Source organism: Protopterus annectens, chromosome 4.part0 (assembly GCF_019279795.1).
Source record: "Protopterus annectens isolate FY-2018-M chromosome 4.part0, PAN1.0, whole genome shotgun sequence".
Classification (NCBI taxonomy): domain Eukaryota; kingdom Metazoa; phylum Chordata; order Ceratodontiformes; family Protopteridae; genus Protopterus; species Protopterus annectens.
The window spans coordinates 1,761,020,982-1,761,034,657 of record NC_056733.1 but is presented as its reverse complement, the minus strand read 5'-3'; the positions used below and the strand labels follow the sequence as shown (position 1 = coordinate 1,761,034,657).

Here is a 13,676-nt window from a genome sequence, read left to right as displayed (position 1 = left end):
TGGATTTCTGTTGCTATCAGACTGGCAACTTGGCCATGTTCCCACCAGGATTCTTCTTTATAACATTTGTTTGTTTAAATATATTTATTTTGTATTACAAGTTAAAAGTTACTTGTATTTTTAATTTTTATCAAGTGCAATTCTTAATTGCATTTACTTCAAACAAAGAATTCTATTATTAATTTTTAAATACTTGTGGCGGTTATTTGTTTATTATCTTCAGAATATATGCTTTGGAATGCTGCACTAATAACTGTTTTTACCTTTCAAAGAGTTATCATTCAAACTATTTCTACCATACAAACATTGTGCTTTTAATATCCTAATGCATTGTTCTTGTTTCAGTATTACCATAAAAACAAAGTAGGGGCTGTTGCTACTGGAGACATATCAGTAATGCCCTGAAAATATGTTTTGTGTGTGTGTGTGTGTGTGTGTGTGTGTGTGTGTGTGTGTGTGTGTGTGTGTGTGTGTGTGTGTGTGTGTCTGTCTGTTTGTGTCTGTGTGCATGTGTGTGTCTGTGTTTGTGAGTGTGTGAGAGTCTGTTTCTATGTGTTTATTTGCTTCTGTAAAGTAAGATTTCTATTTATTTTCTTTTCTCACAATTAGAAATGTAAGTATGTTCTTCAGACGTAGTTTGCCTCATTCATATATGTTCTTATTTATGCTTTGTTGTGCTGTGCCTGTTTATCTGTATTTAATCTGGGTACTACCAATGTAGAGCACCGATATATATAGACCTATTTCAGACTCATTCTGGGAACACTGTTTAGTTAAGTGTCTTATGTGCAAATGTGAGCTGATAATTATCAAACCTTGAGAAGCAGCTTGTTTGTTTACCTCACGTAGCCTTAATACTCTGACTAATTCCTTGGCTAAAGTTTTTTTTTTCCCCTGCACTTGTGTGTCATCTCACAAAAATGTGCTTGTGATGACCATGCCCTGGCCCAGCAGTCAAGGAGCCTCAATCCTCACCACTAACACCAGGGAGGTTGTCTCCTTGCAGCGTGTTGTGTCTGACAGGAATGAGAACCATCACCTGCTGCCCTACAGCATACTTTCTAGCTTGAGCATTCCTGTCATACCACACCTTTTTCTGTTGTTGGGCTTCTGCCAGGTTCTCCTGGGCTAGGCCCATGAGTTCCCTGAGCCTTGTCCTGAGGGTTTGGATGTATGCCACAACAAACACCTTGTAAAATTCCCACTCATCTTGAATTAAATCTAGAGGTCCCCTCATCCTATGCTTATACAGCAACTCAAAGGGTGAAAAACCTGTGGATTCCTGGGGAACCTCTCTGTAAGCTAAGCAAACAGATGCAGCAAATATTTGACCCACTCCTTCTTAAACTGATCTGCAAATGCCCATAGCATGGACCTGATTGTAGAGTTTAACCTCTCAACAAGACCATTAGTCTGGGGATGGTAGGGGGTGGTCTTCATGTGCTTCACCCCACAGGACTTCCACAGACAAGCCAGCAGGTCTGACATAAAATTGGCACCTCTGTCAGATAGTATTTCCTTTGGAAAACCTACCCTGCTGAAAATCTCTAGCAAAGCATTTGCCACCTTCTCGGTCTCAATGGAGGACAAAGCCACTGCCTCACGGTATCATGTAGCATAATCTACAATCACTAGGATATACTTTTTCCCTGTGGAACTTGAGGTACTCAGAGGACCCCCAAATGGCACCTCAATCACAGGCAAAGGCATCAAAGGAGCTCTCACCTTGTCTCCTGCCTTGTCTACCTTTTGGCACTGCTCACAGGTCCTGCAGTACCCTGTTACATCTCTGGAAATTCCAGGCCAATAGAAGTTTTGCATAATATGCCTCTTTGTACGTTTTATGCCCATATGACCTGCAAAGGGAATATCATGGTCTATGTCTAGAAGCGCCAGACGATACCAACTTCTGTACTCTCTCACCTTCTAGCCCTCCCTCAGGGGTCCACTCTCTGTATAGTAACCCTTTGTCCCAGTATACAAATTCCCCCTTCCCTTGAGAATCAGCTGCCTCCCTAGCTACCTGCCTCAGGCCTTGCAATGTAGGGTCTAAGAGCTGAGCCTGTCTCAAGTCTCTTCTTGTAACCCTTTCCAGCTCCCCTTCCACAGGAAGTCTGGCATCCTCTGACAGCGGTGCCTCACTGTCAGCCTGGGTACTACTACTCACCTCTACCTTTGCAGTTACACTGTCCAAGGGAACATCAGTATCCACAAGCAGCTGTGGCTCACATTCAGTCTCACTGCTACAGTGTAGCTCACTCCCTGTAGTAACCACCTCAGCAGTCCTGGCTGCAAGTATGCAGTCTGTCTGGGTCTCTCCCAGGCTACCAGACTCACATGCTTGTCTCCTAGCCTCACTGCATGTAACTGCATAAGTACATAGTACTACCTCATCCAAATCATTCCCTCTCAGGACATCTGCAGGATGGTAGTTCCATACCCCTGTTGTCTCAAGAGAACACACTGTTGGCATTTTGTCATTCCCACTTACTGGCTCCCTCACCTTTGGTTCCCCACCTTGCCTCCATGGACACCTGTATGCCACATGGCCCTACTGGTTGCATTCAAAACATTTAACCCTAGCTCCTGGATGCTTACCTGGACTAGTGGCTTCCCCTGCTACTGGCAGATTCTGTTGGGGCAGTCTGTGCTGCCCACCATGGGTTCCTTTAGTCCCATGAGCAGTACTGGGGGTCCCTTTCCTGTGCAGGGCTGCCCTGCTTGGTAGGTATATGTCTCCCTTCTTCCCCAACTCCTCTGAAGTAGCACACTGTCTATCAGCTAACCAGATCCTCATGTCCTCAGGCAAAGGGCTAAGGGCTTGTCTCCTTACCAAAAGGTCTGCCAGCCCTTCAAAAGTGGTGACTTGACATCCACTCACCCAGCTATGAAAATAAGTGCTCAGTTAAGCAACATATTCACATACATTTTCATCTGCCTTGCGTCTATTCTCACAAAACTTTTTCCTATACATTTCAGGTGTTAGCTTAAAACATTCTAATAAATGTCTTTTTATAGCAGTATAATCAAAGCAGTCAGTGTCATGCATTTTTGCTAAAGAAGTTACAGCTTTACCATGTAGTAAGGGGGTCAGGAACCATACCCAGAGCCTTTGATCAACTTCATACTGTTTACATATCCGCTCAACATATGAATGAAGCTATCAAAATTATTCCTCTCTTTAAACTGTGGAAGAAATTTACTGACCTTTTGTGCTTCTGGGGTCCAGTTACTCTCTTCCCCATTACCTCCATGACTCTGGTGAAGAGTCAGCATTTCCCTCTCATGCTTTCTCTGCTGTTCCTGTTCTTCAGCTTCTAGACTCCTCATTTTCTCGGCTGCTTCCAGTTCCATACGCCTGGCCTCCAACTCAAGTCTCTTTAGCTCCAGCTGGATTTTTAAGTCCACTGCAGAAAGGTTGAGCTGTCCATTCTCTGAGGATATTGTATCTCCAATGTCAGTCTGATTGTCCTCCAGGCTGCTGTTTTCTGATGCAGCTGTAACCAAGGCTGCAATCAGGTCTGCTTTAGTCAGGTTTCCATGCACCAGTCCCCTAGCCTGGCACATCTCCACCAGCTGGCTCTTTGTCAGCTTTCCATACTCCTCTCCTGACATGCTGCCTGCTCACTCTGACTAACACTAAGCTAACAAAAGAAATAAAATAATTGTGATCTGAACTCTGCGCATACACTGCGTGGCTGTTTTAGAGTACAAAACACTTTTAGAGATCACTGTACATAAGCTACAGGAAATCGTTCTACCCACACCACTACAAGCCAATTAGTATGTGAAGCAGATCTCACCACTGCCAAACAATTGTGACGACCGTGCCCTGGCCCAACAATCAAGGAACCTCAATCCTCACCACTAACACCAGGAGATCATCTCCTAGAAGAGGAAAGGATAACTAATACACACAGTAAAGTACAATTTCCATTAAGTGCACACAGAGATCACAGTCAGTCTGGGGCTGGTTGCTCCTTTGCTCACCAGGTCCCCAATAGGACTCCCCACTGGCACAGCTACAGGGTCCAGGTCTCAGACTAACTGGGCAAGTTGAAACCTCCAGTACCCTCTCTGTCCAACCAGTGCTTTGTGTCCCTGCCAAGTAGCTGACACAACACACACACACACTTTGAGATAAGTATTTATACAACTTCACAGACCCTCCTGGGAAAGGCTGACACAGATTCTCCAACTGTGCCCCTTTACACAGACTATACGGTAGTAATTACTGCCACCACCCAGTTAATAATATCAGTTACTAAAAGGCCCTTAAAAGGGTGTCCAATTATTACTGTGCAATATTAATATCCAATGGTAGTATGACTAAATAATAGTATGATTAATTTTATATTGGAATTGATGGAGTTAGTGTTAAAATATAATTTCTTTACATTTGGGGGAGAATTTTTTAGACAGATTAAGGGTGTTGCGATGGGCAACTGTTGTGCACCGACATTTGCAAATCTGGTGATGTATAGATGGGAATCCAAGTTTTTATTCAGTTCACCCCTTAAGGATTGTTGGTACCTATACTTAAGGTTTTTAGACGATGTGTTTATTTTATGGAAAGGTGAAGGATCACATGAAAAGTTAATGGATTTTTTAAACCATGTTTGTGACTATTTTAAATTTACAGGTTGTACAAATAGTGAAAGTATCAATTTCTTGGATGTAATATTATTTAAGGATTTTAATCTAAAAAGGTTTCAGTCTAGTCTCTATAGGAAGCCCACATTTTCAAACTATTATCTGGAATTTATGAGTAGCCACCCTATTTATGTCAAAAGAAATATAGTGAAGGGACAGATGGTTAGGGTCCTAAGAATGTGCTCTAATATAGAATTTGTAAAAAGGGAAACTGAAATACCATTAGAAATGTTTGTAGCTAGAGGCTATCCTTATTCTTTTGTTTCGCAGATTCGAGATGAACTTGTGGAACAGTGGGATGAGAGATATAAACCCCTTTTAGGTAGGGACGAGGAAATCCCTGTTAAAAGATTAGAAGAGATTAATCTTTTTTCACAAGCTATGGTTTTAACATATGGTGAAACCTCAGGGGAAGTACAGAAAATTATTAAAAATAATTGGGCAATGTTTAAGGAGAATAAAGAGGTATTAACACTGTAGGTGAAAAACCCCTATTTACATATAAGGTGAATAATAATTTAAAGTACTTATTGGAAAATAATTATTCCAGTAATAATAACAAGTTGAAAGGTACCGCTAGATGTGGGGCATGTGATTATTGTAAGTTTATCATTGATGTTCCTAAGATTACGGTGGGAGCATATAATAGAGAGGTTAGTTTTATGAATGGATCTTGTAATACTATGGGGGTGGTTTACCTAGCCCTTTGCTCAGACTGTGGACAATTCTATATAGGTAAAACTGAGAGGAAGTTGAGTAGAAGGATATATGAGCATTGTTATAGTATTAAGAGAAATGATGAAAAAAATGCACTATGTAAACATATTAAGATGTTCCCTAGCCATAGTTTTAAGTTTGGTATACTAGAAGTAGTAGGACATGATTTTAGAGGTGGTGATTGGAATAATAAATTATTGAGGGCTGAAGTCAAATGGCAATTAAGACTAAATGCTAGTGAAACCCCAGGATTAAACGAGCATATTAGTATTAAACATGAATTAAAATATAGGGCATTAAAACGTTAAGTCCAGGTTATATATACTACAACTACTATTATACATAAACCTGTTTTAATATTTTTAAAGATGTTGTTTTTAAAGATGTTGTTTTATTTTCTGTTTGTTTGAATATTGTTAAAATGCATACTGTTTTTTCTTGATGCTGTTAGGATGAAGATGACATTTTGTATGTTTCTTTAAAGACAGGATTGTACCTAATTATGTTAATTGAATGTATTATATAAGGCTGAGGTTATGGTGAGGAAATTGTTCTGATGAAGTGATAATACGAAAGTGCTTGACCTGGATGTAATTTTTTATTTTTATTGTGGTTCTGTGAATTAAATCTTTGGGCATTAGTTATTGGAGTCGGAGTGGTTACTGGATTTTTATTATCTGAGATGTGCAACTGTCAGTCCTGTCTCCCACTTATGTCTCCATTATCTTTAGCCTCAGTCATAGGTCTGCAAGAAAGACTGGCCCACATACCCTTGCTGCTTCTAGTAATTGACACCTTGATGGGATATAAACATGTGTGAGACAGGTCTAAAGGGATATGCAGTACTATTGACATAGGAAAAAACAGTAAACTCACTAACCAGACAGAGAAACTGAATGCTTTGCAGGGCATGTTACTGGAATAAATGGGACTTACCTTCAGACAGTACCTGTTTTGTGTCTGAACATAAGTGATTGTCAGGATTGTGAGGTACAACTGCTTTACTTGTGAATGAATATCACAATTCACAGGCAAGTGTTCCAGGTCTGAAGGTTATATTAGTTATTTTATAAATGAAAGACACTACATCACAGATACTGTGAAACCTTACATTATTCAACCCAGTGATATATTACTTTCCCAGAAGAGGGGGAAGAAGTGAATGCTAACACTCCTGCATGTGACAATGCTTAGAACACATAAAGACAAGGACTGCAGCTAGAACTAGCATATGTGAGGCAGTGTGGTACATAAATATCATGATTAGTTAGCAGTACTATGAATGCATAGTTATATTATTTAAGTCAAAGTGAATGCATCAAAATCACAATAGCAAAATACACAAGTAAAAGGTAGAATTTTTACACAGTTTTCAACGTTTCTGAATACTTCCCCAAATTCCTATCTATACTTCATTGTATGCAGTGTATTTGCCAAAGGCCTAGAAAAACTAACTTGCATTTGGTCTCTTTTTTGGAAGAGCATAATGCAACACTTAAAAGGCATGATTTTCTAACCCTATGAGCAACCTGTCTTTTTGCCAGCCTTAAAATCTAATAATGCCAGTAATATGATGACCTGTGCTAAAGCAGTTAATGTCTGTAGGACTAAATGCATGTTGCATTTAAACAGACTAAGCCATTACCCTTGGACTTGGCTTTGCAATAAAACCTTTTTCTGTGAAATGAGTTCTAGATGATGTAAGCTCAGTGTCAATATTTTTAGAGTTGCATCCTTGTTCATTTTGAAGATCTTCTACCCGCTGAAAATGCATACAGCTTGCATTTATATTATAAAATCTGATTATTTGTAACTTCAGCACTTGCTTTTTGTAGCATCACCTGCATATGTGCACATCAAATATCTAAGACTATTGTACCAACAGTTATACAGTTTGTTGCATGGTTGCTCAATAGTAAATATAATATATATCCTTTTATCTTTGTCCAATATATTTGTTACTTACTTTATAGTAGTTATTACTGTTGCATTAGTACCATTGGTTAAATATACACTGTGCTTACTCACAACATTTAGCAAAGGATGATTAGCATTACTCGGTTTTAGTCCTAAGCGATCCCTGTTCTGCATTTGATACAATGGACTACTCAGTTTGGATGGACCATTGAGAGCATCACTGTGGAATCCCTGGTATTGGATTGTTTTTTCTCTTGCCTATCTGAATGAAAATCAAGCATGGTCTTGGGGATTAATTCCTCTGTCATCTACTTTCTTCATTACAGAGTTCCACAGGATTTTGTTTTTGGTGCTTTAACAGTGACTGTCATACAACTCTTTTGGTAGGCATTCAATTTAGTGTTTTATGTTACCATTGCTACACCGTTGATATGCAGTTGTAATTCTCGTTCCTTCAGGAACCTGTGTCAGCTGGCTACTTTACTAGTCAATGACATACAATTCACTGAACACAATGTAACATCATTAAAGTCTCTAATTACTTCCTTCCATGGGAAATCAATGCTGGTGCAGTTTCTAAGGTGCACTGGCAGACACCCCTTTCTTTTGGGAGTTTCCTCACATTTTTGTATTTGTGTGACCATGGAGTTATTATATATATAAGTTTGGTGGGGTTGTCCCCCACATAGGGGTAGGACAGGGGGGCTTACTTTACTGCAAAAAACATTTTCATTTTATTTTTTATCTTTTGTGGGGTTGATTTGTTCATCAGTCATATTTAGTGAGTTGCTTCCTTGGTGATTTGCATCTTTGGGTCTCATAGTGGAAACATATCAGCTATTACCCAGCTTTCAAAGGAATATATCCACTTTCAGATGGCAGATAAGTGGCGTAAAGGAAATAAAGTTAACACCACTATAAGTGCTGCAGGGGTCATTCATGCTACTCACTGGGACTCATTCTGTCTCCCAACATTACTTATTATGGAGAAAAAAATGCAGTTTGTTTCATTCTGTTTTGTCTCCAAATATTACTTAATGTGGAGATTAACCACAGCTCATACCAAAGGTACGTGATTTGGGTGGCATTATTGCCAACAAGCTAACAATGAAGGCAGATTATGGTGATTGTCAATTCTTCTTGTTTCTATCTGAGGAGCAGTGCTTTCATAAAGCACCTCATACCACCTGTCAAGCTCCCTGTACTGATGTCTGTGCTTATTTCCACCCGGTTGGACTACTATAACTTCCTGTTCCTAGTAATTCACGACTCAGAACTGAGTTGCCTGCAGCTTGTGCAAAATTCTGGTGTTCTAGCTATTAATTGAAAACTCTAGGTACCACCACATTATGCTGCTTATGTTAGTTTTGCATGAACTGCACTAATTTCACATCAAACAATATATTATCTATAAAGTTTTAGTTCCAGTTTACCTAGTTGTGCATGGTTTGGAGTCTGCAGTACCACCTCAACAGGTATCTGCCATCCTGGCCTCTGCATTCTGACTTCCAGGAGATGTTAGCAGTTGCAAAGGTGTAGCTTGAGTCTCCTGGAATCCATTTATTTGCTTACCAATGGCCATACATTTAGCATTTATTACCTGACTGGTTGAGAAGGTCACCACCTCTTAATGTCTTTAAGCACTCCATTAAGATTCACTTATTTGAAATAACATTTGATTAGCTTGGTTTAACCATAAGTTTTACACTTTGTTTTGCAACAGCATACATAACTTTATCTTTTTCTTGTTATATTAATACATTTAGTTTACTGGCTTACATTTGCTCTTTTACTTTATTACCATTTACATTTTGTCTAGGTTCATAGATTCAGGAGTTGCTACTAGGCAACAGACCAGTTAAATCTTTGAAGCCTAGCTACTGTAATCCCACTGGTACACCCAACTATTTTTCCTCCTGTACATAAGGGATGGGTAGGGGATAGGTTTGGAGTAAATTTGCAGATTCATTTTCATTTGTCCAATTAGATTTAAAGATAATGAAGGAGACGTTCTGCTTTACAGAAAGCAGGAGGTTGTTCCAAAGGTGGGGGTTCTCTGAGAGAGATATCTGTTATGCTAATAAGTCCTATTTATATCACAGTACAAATTTAGTTTCCCAGATCTTGTATTTATGCCACCAGTCTTGAAGATATGTAGATCAGGCAGCATTGGGCCATTTATAGCTTTGTAGGCCAGGCATAAACTAAGATGTAGGAGTTTATAGGAAAGTGAGAACAGCAACAATCTAAGTAACACAGTGCGCTCATACCATAGACTTTGACAAGGAACTGCTGTGTTTCTTCAAGTTGGCATAGTTGCTTGGACATTTACTTACTAAAGGAAGCATTGTATTCTAGTATGGACTTGATGAGGGGTGTGTATAGAGGAAAAATGACCTTTTTGGCTGAGAAGAGATATGTTTAGTAATAAAATGGATCAGGTAGAAGGCTTTCCTAATGACAGTGTAAACATGATGACCAAAGAAGAGTTCATTATTCATGAAGTTACCTAGGTCTTTACTGACAATGTCTGTTTTATTGAGGGCATCATTTGTATGGTAGGTGTGTGAAAGTTTTTGTTTCCTAAATGCTACATTTTTTTTTTGCATTCACCTTTAAACCACAATCATAATACCATGAGTTTATATGAGTAAGGCTTTCGTGGAGGATATGACTGTCTTCATAAGAGCTGATGATGGTTCCAATCTTGCAACACAAATGGTGCAAAGTCTTATCCCACCATCATGGAAAAATTTTATAATGCACCATGACAGACAGTAACAATAAAATAATAGTGCATAACTATGTCTAACAGGCAGTATTTCAACCCCCTTTGAGAATGTTTGATAGAAAATTTATAAAATTTTCTTTGAACACTCTAGTACACTATATACCAATAGCTGCCATTTCACCCTTGGGGATTTCAGTGTAGATCAGTCCTAATAGAGACTGCAGTACATTTCCTTTCTTAGCATGGAATTTTGAGCATGATATATCTGCAGTGACAGAAGCATTGCTTTGTACAGATTAGTATATATTCCTTTCAATTCATTTATAAGACAGTCCAGTAAAGTATATATTTTCAGTCAGTACTACATAGCTCACCTTAAACAGAAGGCATACTACTCCTCCCATAAGTACTGAGTATAATGCAAAATGTCATATTGTGCCAGTGAAGGCCTATGAATTCCTGTTTTCTGTGTCTGTGAATAAAGGCTATATATCAGCCCTCTTTGTGACTTCATTACCAATTCTTCACTCTAATAATCTACAAAATGCACCTGATTTTGCTACACAACACAGAATTTCACCACAAATGTTCCTGCATTAAACCATGGTGTATGATCCATATCATGCTACAGACCATGCTACAATTGAAAATAAACTTTTTTCCTTGTGAAATATTTAAGACATTTGGTTCTGATATATTGAAGACTCAGTTAAAATACATTCTGGATGTGTGCTGCACTTTACATCCTGAGCAGAAGTCAATTCTTACCCCCTAAAACAGAGAATAATGCAAAATGGCAGACTATGACAGTAAAGGCATATGATGCCATGCATATATCTGCCCTCCCAATACTTAACTGCAAAATTATTAGATGACGGTGCTGGGATATAGTCAACTGTAAAATGAACCAAAGGTTGCTATTCTATCCTTAGGGAATTCAGTCTAGCTCAGTGCTGAATATGAGATTAGCACAAAGCATTGTTCCTCAGTGCAAGGTAACAATACCTTGTGCTACTATTTGTTTCAGTAACCCAGAGGATAAGGAAGACTCCAATAAGTCTACATTTCCATGCATTTGTGTGTGTGTGTGTGTGTGTGTGTGTGTGTGTGTGTGTGTGGTAAATCTGAAGTATATGTAAAGCACATTGTACAAATTACACTACTATTCAGTTGTTAACCCCTTTGCATACAAAAATCATTTCACATAGATTTTAGTGCAGTTACTGAATTACACCTTTTCTATACTTTATTGTGCAAAGGCACACATTTAGTGGTTTAGTTTATCATTCAGATGTTATACATGTAGCCATATTCCATACAATTGCTTGCATGAAATCTCCTCTTACACACTGTCTCTCCTCAGTTATCGTCAGTTTCTTCACCTGTCTTCATTTCTCATTCAAACTTGCATACAAACACAGCCCAGCCTAGTTTCCATTATGTCTGACCTAAACACATGTACTACTCCACCATATAAATAACCAACACTAACCAGAAGACAGAAAACTGCACACTCATGCATACAAATGCCCTATATTTACACAGTAGCATCCATATACCATTTTGTGGTCACATTTCTCAGAGTTATAGATGAAGAGCTGGGTCTTGGATGATATTATGCAGAGCTGTATGTGAAAGAGTTAAGAAGAGTAGAAAATCATCATAAAGTACGGTTTGATTACTGAAACAAGCCCTTCAGTTTGACACCATTTCTCTTCTTTCATCAAGTAATCCTCATTGTACGGTACTCTCATTGTATCTGCATATAACTGTATACAATTCTACAGCTCTCTAAACGTAATCTGGCTGTTTATGACACTAACATAAAGGATACTTGTTGAATCACACTATGATCTTTGTTACAATACTGAACAGACTATCAGTTTTGAGGCAGAGACCATACATAGTCTGCTATTTCTTACATAGTATCTCTATTTTATAACTATTTTGTTTACAGAAAGTTCTTTGGCCAAACAAAATAAGCTCACCTCAGTGCATAGCTGTTTCATATCATCTGCAATGCTTTTCTTCTGCTCTTCTTTCTTATACTGCAAGATTTCAAGTCTACTGCTGTTTAATATGGCTTTATTCGAAGGTTCTGGTATTCTGAAAAAAAAATATCACATTTGATTTACACTATATGTTGTAACCACTTTTTTTTTTATATTAAGCATTGCTCCCTAATAAATTTATCATATTACCCACCAGGCTTTTACAGAAGTTAGTTTTTGCATAAATAAACACTTGAATGATTGAAGTTAATGTCAAACCCTGAGCTGTTGGGACATGTTCCACTTAAAGAAATCCCAATCCCTCAGAGTCACATGCTCCAGGGATCTAAACCTTGTCATCACAATGAACAAAACATGCTGGAGGGATAGGTTCCTGACCCAGAGACTCCCCATACTCTGGAATAGACTGCCCATACATATCAAGCAGAGCGCCTCATTGGCCCTCTTCAAAAGGAACCTTGATGATTGTATGGGAGATAGGAAATTCACCCCGGGGATTATGTCAGTCACCCTGCTAGACAGGGGCCTGGAGAAGTAAATATTGTGGGAAGAAATATCCAGGGAATTGTTATGGCTAGGCATGCATAGGTCCTGGGGCCGATAGCCTAGTAATTACCTATGAACCTATGAATCTATGAACTAAAGCACAAAACTCCAATCCCAAACCATCAGTAACTGTACCAAGAAATTATACAAAAAGCAGCATCTAGAGCACCATAAGCCTAGACAAGTAGATCAACTTAAGACTACTATAGCATTTGGTGAATCAGGTTTTGCCTTTTTTATGAACGTTACCACATGTCTAAAGCTTGACCTGTGCTCATAAATACAAATAGAGTAGTGGTTGATCAGCTGTGATAAGAAAGCGTATTCTCCTACAAAGAGGAAAGGCTGCAGTTCATGCTTTCTTTGTGAGAGAGGAAAAAAATGTCACCATAAATTAAAGTCCCTGAGCTAGCAGTAAAGGTGGGTTAGTCTCAGCTGTGCAAAACATTGTTGTTGGTGGGAACTCTAGGGTTTGTCAATTCCAAGTACACTGAATAAACATGTCATCAAAAGTCACCCACTACCTGTAGTGCCTCTTCCGTGAAATATTCCATCAATATTCCATGAAATATTCCATCAATATACTCAGAATCAAAACAATGTACTATATGTATTGATGATAGTATGCAGTGAAGCAACTAGCACATCTAATAAAACACAAAGAAAAAGAAGCAACATTGTAGATATTTGCAGTTGCTTCTGCCATTATGACTGACAGCTTTTAAGGAGTAAAAACTCATTGGAAGTAGTACCATTAGATTCAACCCCATGTTGCATTTTGGTAAGTAAATGTACACTGCTTCTCTTTCAAAATGATTTACTGTTGGAAATGCATCTGAATAATCAGTAAATAATGCCCATTAAGTATCAGTTAAGCAACTCTATAAATATCTTACTCATGTTGAAGCATATGTTACAGGACTATAAAAGCGGAATGATGCTTAAAAGGAAAAATAACAGTCTGATATCACTAACTGCTTTTGTCTGTAATGTGCACAGGACTTTATTAGATGTAAAGCAAATAGCTAAACTCACCAAGAATAGAAAATTTAAAAAAAATTCACACTGTGTACATTTGTCAACAGCTTTCTGATAATATA

At 38.5% G+C, this 13,676-nt stretch overlaps 1 protein-coding gene across 5 annotated transcripts in view; it reads right to left on the bottom strand.

Annotated features, from left to right (window-relative positions):
* LOC122800009 (SH2 domain-containing protein 4A-like) overlaps positions 1-13,676 on the bottom strand; it is a 484,425-nt gene that overhangs the window by 328,720 nt on the left and 142,029 nt on the right. For all 5 annotated transcript variants that reach the window (XM_044069469.1, XM_044069468.1, XM_044069467.1 and 2 more), the window contains exon 4: positions 12,007-12,124. In XM_044069469.1, the coding sequence (XP_043925404.1) occupies positions 12,007-12,124 (118 nt within the window). The remainder of the gene's footprint in view (positions 1-12,006; positions 12,125-13,676) is intronic.